This window comes from Sprattus sprattus (genome assembly GCF_963457725.1).
Source record: "Sprattus sprattus genome assembly, chromosome: 2".
Lineage (NCBI taxonomy): Eukaryota > Metazoa > Chordata > Actinopteri > Clupeiformes > Clupeidae > Sprattus > Sprattus sprattus.
Genome location: NC_137921.1, coordinates 50,601,271 through 50,613,770, shown reverse-complemented (window position 1 = coordinate 50,613,770; position 12,500 = coordinate 50,601,271). Strand labels below are relative to the sequence as shown.

Sequence of the window (12,500 nt, the reverse complement as noted above, 5' to 3'; positions counted from 1 at the left end):
TCCGATTTTGGCAGCCTGTAATATTTCATTAATTCATTTTATGTTGTTTATAAACTAGGCAGAGCACGTCAGTACAGCGCAGTAGCAAGGAATGCATATATAAAGGGACAAATAAATCGACTCTCATCCGCAAACATGCCGGTGCAAAGCTTTCTTCGAAAACAGCTTGCCAAGAAACTGCTAAAAGTTACTAGTTGGCCACCGCATATACCTAGCCTCTCGGAAAACATCGACTGGTCCTATTAAGCATCTTATAATTTGTCAATGTTGGAGTCCTTATACTTTTTTTTACATACAAAATAGACTAATTGTATAAACAAGGAAAATGCGTAATCCATATGGTTTCAATCCTCCACAAATAAAGCATATTATTGTTACACGTTATTACTACTCCTTAACTAATGCATACAGTCAGTGTATCTTCTGTTAACAGGTTGAATGTGCACGACCCAGACATACTGCACTTTCACCTGCCCAGATGACAGTGATGAAGATGAACACATCACTGAGCTTGCGTGCCACCTGGTGAGAGACATGTGACTACAGCTGAAATAAAGGATGTTTGTGTGTGTGTGTGTGTGTGTGTGTGTGTGTGTGTGTGTGTGTGTTTGTTTGAGAGAGAAAGAGAGAGCGAGTGTGTGTGTGTGTGAGAGAGTGTGTGTGTGTGAGAAAGAGAGTGTGTGTGTGTGTGTGTGTGAGAGATTGCGTGTGTGTATGTGAAAGAGAGAGACAGAGAGCGTGTGTGTGTGTGTGTGTGTGTGTGTGTGTATGTGTGTGTGAGAGAGAGTGAGAGAGTGTATGTGTGTGTGTGTGAGAGAGAGAGAGTGTGTTTGTGTGTGTGTGTGTGTGTGTGTGTGTGTGTGTGTGATAGAGAGTGAGAGAGAGAAAGAGTGTGTGTGGTGGGGGACGGTGGAGGTGAACTCTTGCTTTAACTCTTGGCACGTTTCAGACGCCTCTCCGCTCAGGCATGTTAATGAATTTCCAAGACCTGCGACAGCATACCCTCAGAACCCAGTTTAAATCAACACCTCCTCTAATAGCTGTGAAAGCATTCAGTGTGCAACGGACAAGAAACAACCAAAGGGCCACAGTTCAGAGGAAGAGAGAGGAAAGTGAGAGTGAAAGAGGTAATGTGTACTGACTAACAAGTATCTCAAATGAATTCCTGAGATGAATGTGCAGACCTACTTAAAAAGTAAAGGGTTCTGTTTTTCTGCCCAAATATCCGCTGTGAGATTAAATCCAAACATAATAACATTTAAGACATGTATGTTTCCTTTGATGAATTACATGTGTAATTTGTGGAGGAAGGAAAACCTATATTACAGTGATAAAAGATGGAGAGGGACAACCGTAAGTAATTATTCACGTATGTACCTGGTGCTGCCACACCATTGTCAATTAGGAATAAAGCAGAAGGCTACTGATTCTCTGTATTTCTCCCCATAAGCCCAAAGGCAGGATAGCACCCAGACAGACTAAAACGTGAATGTATCTATAACTAAGCCCTTACTGGGGTCAATTTGCGACGTGTCTGTTACTATGAAGGATCTGTTTTGTCCACCTACACACTTTTCCAAAACGTAAGGGGGTGATGCTTTCACAACAGCCGGAAGGACACATTTCATTTCGGATGTGGCAACCCAACCACACTCCATCACGGTGAAAAGAGGAGGTCCTCCGTGGCCTGGTGGAGTGACCTTTTTATCTAGACAATCTGTGCTGATCCCCACAGATTGCTGCCCTCTCACCCCTAGCTCCTGCTCCTGCTCCTGCTCCTGCTCTCTGCCCCACTCCATAGAGACCACTGTGGCCAAAAGTCCATGTTAAACAAATAGAACAGATTTAGCCTTTGAAATGGTCAACAATAGAGAATTATCCAGAGCAGATTTAGCCAGCTACATTATCATTAAGAAAACATCTTTGTCCTAGCACTAGTAAAACTATCAGACTTTGGTTTGTTTTTTTGTAGCTAAAAAAGTCTTTTTTGTAAATTAAATATATGTGTCCTCGATGTGAAGTTCTGAACCCATCACAAGCACATCACCAGGAGACATTTGTGAATCTCTTATTTGACAGCCTCCTTCCTCCTTCGAAAAGGCGTAGATTATGCCATGGTTACCGTAAAAGCATTTATTGTAAAGAAAATGCCCCTCAAACCTACTACAATGTAGACACACAATATACCAACCAATGACCCCCCCTAAAATGAGATAAGCATCTGTTATTGCTCTGGAGCCAGGTCGACCTGACGACTGTGCATGCCTTACTGGCAGATTAGGCCTTGTCTGGGCATCTATTTACAGGTCAAAGCCTGCAGGCCTACAGAAGAAAGGAGAAAGAACGAGAGAGAGAGAAACCAGGGGAGGGGGCTTAGAGGGACTGAAAACACACATACACACGTAGCAAACTCTCACCTTACCAGTTTTACACTTTAAATTCACGACTCCTGCGTTTCTTCAAAAGATGGACCTGGTCACCTCCGGCTTCCGCCAGCACTCATATGACATCATCTGTGTCATTGTCACAGGATTGATGTTTCTAAACCACCCAACATCACTGCGTGGCAGTTGAAATGTATTTAACACAAAACTGTAACTCAGAGCAAAAATGTACCGACCTTGAAACATTCAAAATAAATCTGTTTGCTTACATTCATTCAAAATAAATCTGTTTACTTGTGAACTTTGAAAGATCAGCTCTGGGCACATTAAAGCATTAAAGAAACCACATTCTCAAGAGGGCAAACAATGCGGTAACATGTGATCAAAGCTGTGGACACGAGCAGCACAAACACGCTGGAGGGTTAGTTTCTTTTAAAGAGAACCTTTTTTCCATGTAATGAAAGTAGTCAACATAACCTCTCCTTTCCTCCTCGTTTTTTTATCACACTGAATTACTCTACTGAACTGATGCGAGGAGGGGAGGAAAATACCCTTCCCCTTTCATTCATTCCTTTTCTCTTGTCTCCCCATCTCTCCCTCCTCCCTTTTTGATGGCATGGGCAGAACATCTGCTTGGCTGGCTCTTATTCAAACAGGCCGTGCTGCTCAGTGTATGCGCAGGGCCCTGCAGATGTTTGCGTTCGGACGCTCATTGTTCAGCCAATGCTGCTCGGTTAATGGGCCTGCCTTTCTCTCAATGTGCCCGGCGACTGAATTTATGTCCATGACACGCACCCTTTCTCAGGACATAAATTAGATCCCTGACAGTGGGGTCGGGTGTGTGTGCGTGTGGGGGGGGGGGTTACTTTCCCAATTCTCTTGAGACCCACTATTCTCTCATGCCCACTCACGAAAGAAAATCCTGCATTTTCAATTAAAGCGTAAAGCCTGGAAACGACATTAAGTTCCCTGACTGCCTACAGCAAGCAAGCTGCAGCAGTAGCACTTTGCATTAAAATGCTGTGGTTACCAGAAATAAGAAAGGAACCAAATGGATCCATGATACCTTAAAGACACATGGATAACACTCTCTCAAATCCCACATGCACAAAAGCCAGTTCAGTGTTATCTGTCATAGCAGAGTGCTCTTCTTGACCTGTTCCAGCTACTTTGGCCTCTTTAAACCAGATAGTCATCTCTCTTGTTACAGGCCCTGCTACTGGTTAGCCTTGCAGCCTCATTCCCACCCAGATATCCTGGGTTATCAGTGCAGGGGTCAGACTATCTGGCTCCTAGCCCTCTGCCCATCATTCTCCCCAGACCTTTCCTAATTACACACATTAAAACTGTCATCTTTAATCTCAGTGCCATGGCCTAATATCCATAGACAATACAAGCAGACACCATTAATACCTGAATGAATTGATTCATAATAGTAGAAACGCTAGTACATACTAAGTGCACTTGAGGTGATGTAACTACTGCCTGCTCCTGAGTTCAGTTACTGCAGTTGTTATTCTGCCATTTGTCAAATGCCCATTGCTGTAATGACTACTGGGACTCATTTAGACATTTTCACAATGAAGTCACATGACATGTTTACTTATCCTTAAAATGTCTTGGGATTCCAGGACCCTCTTTGAAGATTGTTTATTGATTTTGTAAGACATGGGGACATTATAAATGGTCATATATTCGTCATACCTTGGGGCTTATCTGTGCCAAGCTGCATTTCTATCTGTATATCATCCAGTGTCCAAAGGCATGTTTCAATATAATCCACTTAGTTATTGATTACTGTTAAGGAAACTATTGATGTCAACAATGTCCTTGGAATAGCTTAATCTATAAAATCCATTTTAATGTACCGGTTGATTCAATAGGTTTCCTAAGGACATAGGCCACTTTGACAGGGTTATTGTTTTTCTTTCTTTCTCACTCTGCCTTCAGGCTCCCTCGCTTTCCATCTGTTTGGCAGGGTCCTGAGCAGGTGGTGTGAAAAGTGACTGTTTGTCTTGAGAGATCATTTGCCTATCAACTCCTCGACTGGTGGCAACAGTGCGAGCAGACCACGCCCCTTATCAACACCCCGCATTCCACGGGAGTCATAACGACGGCTTCCATTCCCAACACTTAGCAGCATCTTTTGTAAGAATGTAAATATAGACAGCAGCTCCTGATAGGCAGCTGCCAACAGTTGGCTGGAACTGAAGGTACTAAGGAAGAACTTGTGAGCAGAAAACAACTCTCAAACTCATAAAACAAACTGTGAGTTTGACCCAGATAACAGATATACGATATCGTAAACTAGTGCTATTACCACGCACAAGTTTCTCTTGCTTTCAAGCCTTAGCATGACTATCTAATACAAATGCAGGTCACGTGGTGTCCATAGACGTGGGGAGTAAAATCACTAAACTTATCAAAGGCATGTGGATGTTGCCAAACATATCTGCCTTTTTCTGTAATACAGTCCACCAAGGACAGAGATAGATATCCCATGGAGCATTTCTGGAAAGACGGGTTATTTGTTCACAAACAGGGCTGATAACATCAGCAGCCCAGGCTTCTTGTGTTGGATCAGAAAGGTGCTTTCGACAAGGCCAGGCACATACCTGGTGCTGGAACTTTATCACAGGCATATTTACCAGCATTTCATGTGGACAGCTGATGACAGATAGTAGAGGAATTCCTCTGATCATGGGGTCCTTTCAGATATGAATGGCAAAACCCTTTCCTTACTTTTTTCCTTTTTGGGGAAAAAAAATCCATTATATTTGCAGCCTTAGCTGTCCAAAATGTTTCTACTGGTAGCTTGGAGCCTACATATTATTATTAAGATATTATATATTACATATTTCATGCATGTCAGTCATGGTATTCAAAACCATTCAGTGGGAGAAGCAAGAAGAAAATGTGAAATTGCTCAACACCAATAACACCTGGGATGCATTTAGGTTTCTTTACTATGTAACTGAACAAAGGTAAATGCCTTTATATCAATTTTCAAAATCATTAAACTGCATGCACATTCATGTGATGAGGAAAGTCAGATCCAGACTTGCTGTTTAAAACACACCATTTATTCCATGAAGTTTTTTTTCTTTTTTGCTTTGTGTCTCATCACATTTTTCTATTCACATCTTTATACTGGAATATGTTTGACCTTTTGGACAGTAAGTTGGTCCAATGCATGTTAAAGTCAACATACTAAAGAGTAACATAGTTACACAGCGCCTCCTTGTGGGACAAAAAGAAAAGATGACGAGCGCGCTTGATTCAAAGTAATGCCTTACTAGTTAAAACACCTGAACCAAATGGCTTATTTCCACTGCTACTCCAACCAGAACTAGAAGTCTAACAGGAGACATGACCTGGCATTATGAAGACAAAAAAAAAAAAAAAAACATCTTCTTGATTAACACTCATATTCCACAGAGTATTTGAGGACTGAATAAAGTCATTTGTCTCTCACGAGGCATGACATTAATAGGAAACTGCATATGCCACATCCAAATATATATATTAAAAAAATCAATCAAATCATTATCTGTAATCTGCAAATTGTACTATTCCCATGTCAATGTTTGAAGATGCATTCATCCATAAAATAAACAAAAATAAAAATCCACTGAACAGTCGGTTTATATTAACATCTATTTTAAAACAGTCCACTGCAGGATGTACAACCACAAAGGCATTCACGTTGCTCTGGAGGGAATAGAAGAGATTTAGAGTTATCTTTACTGGGAAGGTGTGAGACAAGACTGATGAGTCAATACTCTCAGGGAGAAAAAGCAAGACCCTGTCCATGAAGACATCACTGTCTATAAGCTATCAAATTCTCAAAATCAGTTTTGTCCGTTTCAAGCAGCTCAAAATGACTGTCACAAACCACAGTGCTGTGGCTGCAGTAGGTGGCCTAAGACACTACCCAAAGTCTATTTGCATTGGGACGTTAAAATCGAATTTTCAAAGTAGTTGGGAGATAAGGAAGTTTGGACGCATACAGCTGTGGTGATGTTCCAAGACGAGCACTGTCCTCCTGTACCCTCCTTCTTCCCTGCCTGCATCCCCGCCTGGGAGAGGCCTTGCTCTGACACCTTGGCCAGAGTGGAAGCTTCAATCAATGTTCTGCCTCAAGATCCTCTTCTCCTCCTCCACAAAGGTCTTATCGGAGGTCGCCTGGCCCATATCTCTCTTCCGTTTCTCCTTCTGCTGGAAGGTTTCTACCCTCTGCTTCTTTGCGGACTTGGACAAACCGTCATTGTCCTCATCTGCAGCACAGGACAAGGGAGGGGGTAGAAAAATTAAGCATCTTCATCCTTACCATAAAGGTTTTCCCTCTTTCACAACCCTGTCAATTAAACAATAGGAATGCCCAACGTCTTTGAAAGTTTCCCGTAGTTTAAGTTGGCAATAGGTCAGGAAAGTTTTATCTAACAAAATATGTTCAAAATGAATCACTTGCTTCTTGCAACATAACATAAACTAGCCAATATTAACAAGCAACCTCAGCATATGTACCCTAGTTTGAGCTTATCTAACGGGAAGCTGATGCAGGTGGAAAGAGGTTCACATATAAAGCTATTATCTGAAGTGTAATACAGCTCTCTTATAGCACAGGTTCAACCACTAAATGAAATAATTTTCTCTCATCATCCAATTCAGCTTGTACTGACCTGACTCGGGGTCGGGCAGTTGTTCCTCTTCAGGTAGGAAGCGCGCTTTTCCCATGGCGGCCTGCGGGGCATCGTCTCCGTTGTCCTCATAAACATTAGACCATTTAATAGCCATGTCCATGCCGGGAGGTGGGCCCTTCTTTTTCTCCTCTGTAGAATAACTTGCGGGCGGTGGCACTGCATTGGTTTTCCATACTTTGAACTCCTTGGGAGGCTAAGACAGATCATGAACAAGTTAAGCCCAGCCCAGAAGTTTTGATTTGTTATATGGGAAATTAGTGTTCATTCATTATGAAGGGACACATGCCCCCTGCTGCTAGCTTTGATCAGTTAAGCTGCTACCTCCCCACAATATCTTCTTATGTTAGATGCGGCACACTGGCTTTTTTTTTCCGATCTATCTAACATCATGCTTTTTGGCAAATTAAAAGAACCCATTGAACTATTTGAGCACTAATGGCGATACAACATAAATACGACTTGTTACTTGTTGACTAAGAAGCTATATAGCAACGTAGCTACTAGCCATGTAGCTAGCTACTACTAGCACTGTGTTTACCTCCTCCGGCGCCTTCACGATGCGGCTTTCCCAATCGATTTGTTTATTCAAAGGATTATAAAGGAAAGTTGGCTTTGAAACCGATCTGAAGAGCTCATCAGGTTTGGGCAAAGGCATACCACCGGCGGCTCGTTTAGTTCCTTGCTGGGATGCCACATCGCTACGAGAGGCACTAGCCCCGTCTTTGGTTTTGGAGGATTTCGGGCCCTCATCATCGCTACTGTCACTGCTGTCGCTTAGGTCATCATAACCCATGAAAAAATTAAAAGAGTCCGACTTCTTCTTTTCTGTCATTTTGATGAGTTACAACTAGATGAATAAACGGAACTGATATCAAATGAAGTTCCAATCCCTAATTGTTCACCTACATCCAATTTCCCACTACTACTCCATTTTGAATTGACTGCGTTTCGTGCGTCATTGCGTCAGAATGACACTCACAGTGACCAAGTCAGAAAGTCAAAACAAGAATATGATATAAAACTATTAGGCCTATACAACAGATACATTCCGGTCGAACAATTTATTAATTTCTGGTTGGACAAGAGACGCTAGGAGAGCCCCAGTCAGACTATTTACCACTTCTAATCATTCAATGTTGTATTTACTTTAACCGTTGAATTGTACGGCGTCAATATTATATATTCTGATCTATTCTAATTATTTTCTATTGTTGAATTAGTTGGTGGTAGAACTCTTGTATAAAAGCAACATGGGATGTCCTTTTCCAACACCTTTCACTCGACTCGAACCATACGAGTTGGTTTAACACTGATATATAACATAGTGCCACAAGGTGGCGACAACCCACAATATATAGCCTTCGCCAAGCAAGTTATTGATATTAGTTAAACAGCCATATGACACCCGTGTGTAAATATTGCATAACTACTTACATAGATACAAAACAAAACACAAAAAACATGATGTTAGAACAAACTTTATTAGCCAAATTCAATGACAGCATATTTGAGATCAAGCGCAAGGGTTAATGCTGATATATTTCTAACACATTATTGCAAACAAACTTAATCTAAACATAAGAGACCTGAGAACAAACCCAATTACATTACTTTCAATAACTACATAGGAACACTCAAATGATTCTACATAAGTAAAATTGAACCTTCATTTCCTGGAAGTAATTAAGCTGTTAGCATCCCAGGCTACAGGTCATTGTCTCAACAAAGATCACACAGTCAGAGCAACATTAGAGCTTAAATGACAACAGGGCTCGAAATAATGCTAAACACTATATTTCTGTTTGTCTATGTTATTGGCATGAAAACGTCCGCATAGGCCCCTTGGGCCTGGGGCCATCGGCGGGTCTGGGTGTAAGCCAGCACTGAGACGCACAGCAGAAAGACCAGGAGGGTGGGATACGGTTAAAGGCTTGCAGTAGTCAAACCGCAGTCCAGTTTTCAGTGTGCAGTGCATGAGTTCGCTGCTGGATGCTCTGCAACTATGGGATCATCACTCGACCTGCCAAAAACCTCCTGTAAAATATACTGCTTGTGTCACAAATTACGCTCTTTAACGGCTGGTCATCGAGTAACTCTGCCAGACTGTATGATATCATTGTCATAAATTTCCCAACAACCAGAGGAGAGATAGTAAAGAGAGAGAGCGGAGGGAGAGACAGAGACGGAGATAGAGAGAGACTGAGAGACAGTGTTTATTGACTAACAAGCTATTCATCCAAAAATAATTTCTTCCGTGTTTCATCACGATGGCTTTGTCCTGGAATGGCCATGGAACAGCAGAGAGGGAGACACCGCAGCAGACCAGGAAGCACACACACACACACACACCCCTTTGATCAACAGGAATCACTCTCTATGATGCATTTAAGGCTTCTGCCACAACAAAATCTCACATATGAACATAAAAATAAGATAGATAAAATAAGACTCAGATAGAGTGTTGCTCATTTTTAATGTATGCACCGTCAGACCGGCTCATCTGCTCGAGAGGCCCTCTGGAGGTAGCCTGCCAGCCTGCCAAGCCCATCACTAAGCTTCTCCTCGTGAAATGGGAATGAGAGTAAATAGGACGTTTAAGGACAACAGGGTGCCACATCGTCGGACACGCCGGCGCCCAGAAACAGTTGAGTAAGAGTCCCTCACAGCCCATTCCCAATGGCTAAGCCTGAGCACATGGGCACATCTGAGCAGTGACAAACGGGATGCTAGTAGGTTTGTGGGGAAATCTACTCTGGCGTTATACTGCACACAACACTCACTCACTGGGTCAGTTGTTTGAAAGCTCTTATTACATGACACACCTATACGGCACTGAGGCCCCTCCAAATAAAGCCCTCATGAAAGTAAGAGTTGTTCCAGGCAGCTTGGTCATAGATAGCTGGAGGATAAAGCAGTGACTAAGAGGAGATTCAGGTTTCATCTGCATGTGCTGGCCAACTGGTAGGGTTAGGACAGATTGTCTGGCACAAGCTTTTACTCATGGAGTTAATCCTGGTCTGAGGATACAAGGCAAGGAATATAGACTTCAGCACTGACACGATAAGATGGATCAGAACGCTGTGTTTTGTTGTGTCTTTAACAGACTGGTTGAGACACAACACTCATCACGCCAATTCTACAAAAATAACCCCACTTCCAGAACAGACATGACTTCATGAGACACATGCTGTTGGTTCGACGAATCACGAAAAACCGAATTCTCCCGTCATAGTTCATGGGTTTCGTCTAAATGTGGCACTTCTTTAGCCAGTGGGTACAGTGCTGTGCGGTGAGTAAAACATCACTTCCCTTCACCTTAAGAGACCCATAGGTTCTAGCCTCTTTGCTAGCACGCCAGCCTGAGGTTGCGAATTCGAGTCCGGTAAAGGTACTGTGCTTCTCTACACAATTCAGGTTACACAAACTCTATGTTAGATCTGGCTAGCTCCACACAGTCAACTCTAAAATTCCATCTACAAACATTAAGTCTCCAATATTAGCCATACAAATATCATATATATATATATATATATATACATGAAGGTAAGTAGGCCTAAATCACAGTTCAGAGAGAATAATTAACCTTCTTCTACTAACAGACATAAGACTCCATAGCCGCCATGGCTGTCAGACAACTAAATCACATGAAATCCGCACAAAGCACCTCAGGGCTGGACAGTAGACAAAGAGCCTCTTAACGTTTTCAATGGCACTGATTTGACTAAAAGTATGAAAAATCTATTTTCATTCATCAACCCCCACACATCCCTTAATTATCCCTTAGAAAATAATATCAGTGTAGTAAAGTGTGGTGATGACTGAATAATATAATGACAAAATAATAAAAAATGTCTGATTTGACATTGTGAATGTTTAAAAAAGAAATACAATTAATTTCTTCACATATTCATCTTCATGATTATGAATTTAATTGATGAGGCTGTCACATTGTTCAGCTGCATTAAAAAAAACATCAATCAGGACATTTCACAACACCACCCAATGAAGTTGCAGTGTTGGTGTGGGATGGGCAAGGAAAGCCCGATGGATGACAGGTGGGTGGTAGGAGGGTGCCTGCAGGGCCCTGATGGTGCCCACCCATACTCCCTGGGCCAGGGCATTTAGACGTTGGTCTTCTTGTTGATGAGCACGGAACAGCAGGTCAGCGCTCCGTCCACTTTGACTTTCTCCATGTTGGAGACGGGGATGAGCATGTGGTCCTTCAGCTTCTCAAACACCTGAAAGACAGCACAGACACAGGCTGTCAGACACAGACAGCGCAGACACAGACAGCGCAGACACAGACAGCACAGACACAGACAGCAGACAACAGGCTATCAGACACAGGCAGGGCCAGACAAGAGGCTAAGTGTGTGTGGGGTGGGGGTTTGGGGGTGTCTGTGTGTGTGTGTGTGTGTGTGTGTGGGGGGGGGGGGGGTACATCCTATTGACCAGGATGTAATGTAACATCATTATGAGTGACACTAGAATCAGTAGAGGTTCTAGAAAGCACACATGCAGGGGGTCACCTTACATTTAGTCCAGACAAAACCCCCCAAAAGACCTGGTGATGATGGCTCATTGAGGCCACTGTCAAGTGATTATGCAAGTATATTCATAAGGGGCCAGCCTGCATCTGAGGCACTGATCCGTAACACTAATAGCTGATGAACACAAGGGCTCATCCAGTCCTGTCCATGAGCAACACTAAAGCACTGAGGATTTCTACCTATGTAGTTGCGCATGTGGAGTACTGCACAAAAACTACTGGAAAAAAATATTTGACAAAGTGACAGAAGACAATAACTGCAGCTACTGCTGCCATTTTCCCATTGATGCTGAATACTTGGCTCGATTCCATCTCATTTCGTCATTCTTTGCTGCCGAGGTGTGTATTCACGGGGAGCATTTGATTGCAGCTCACTAATTATGTGGCGTTCTTCAGGCTCCTTTTTAAGTGGAGCATTATGGGTGAGGTTATGGCTATGTGAAAGGACTGGAAGGGGGCAAATGTGTGAAAAAAAGAACACACATTTAAGTACTGTTCCCAGTCTCAGGCTCGAAAAAAGAGCACGAATGGTGAGAGAAATATTACAACATCTCAAAAAACTCTCATAAAGCAATGTGTCATTTTGTGGAAGTTCTCCAAGAGGCAACCAGTGTTTTCCTAGAACGGTTCCAAGAAGGAATACTTCTTGCAGTCTCTCTCTCCCTCCCTCTCTCAGTGACAAACCTGCAAAGCCACCGGCTCCATTCAATGCCCTGACCACTGCTCCGACTCTAATTGCACCTCTAGGTAGACCACTTTGGCTATGAGAGGCTGGCCAGAGGGGGAGAGAGAAGGAGGGGGGCAGGGGGAGGGGGAGAGGTTTTAGAGGAGATGTCGTATTTTTGCCAGAGTTGAACATAACAT

General features: G+C 42.8%; 2 protein-coding genes across 3 annotated transcripts in view; both read right to left on the bottom strand.

Moving 5' to 3' along the window:
• Nucleotides 1-5,449: 5,449 nt before the first annotated feature.
• On the bottom strand, nt 5,450-8,018 carry cUnh1orf52 (chromosome Un C1orf52 homolog). Its single transcript, XM_080832741.1, has 3 exons — nt 7,626-8,018; nt 7,067-7,280; nt 5,450-6,661 (listed from the first exon to the last, which is right to left on the bottom strand). The coding sequence occupies exons 1-3, from the start codon at nt 7,917-7,919 to the stop codon at nt 6,507-6,509; spliced, it is 663 nt and encodes a 220-aa protein (XP_080688867.1). The 5' UTR covers nt 7,920-8,018; the 3' UTR covers nt 5,450-6,506.
• Nucleotides 8,019-8,549: 531 nt separating this feature from the next.
• Nucleotides 8,550-12,500, bottom strand: part of ddah1 (dimethylarginine dimethylaminohydrolase 1) — a 63,529-nt gene continuing 59,578 nt past the window's right edge. For both annotated transcript variants that reach the window (XM_080860741.1, XM_080860742.1), the window contains exon 6: nt 8,550-11,325. In XM_080860741.1, coding sequence (XP_080716867.1) covers nt 11,209-11,325 — 117 coding nt within the window. In that variant the 3' untranslated portion in view covers nt 8,550-11,208. The remainder of the gene's footprint in view (nt 11,326-12,500) is intronic.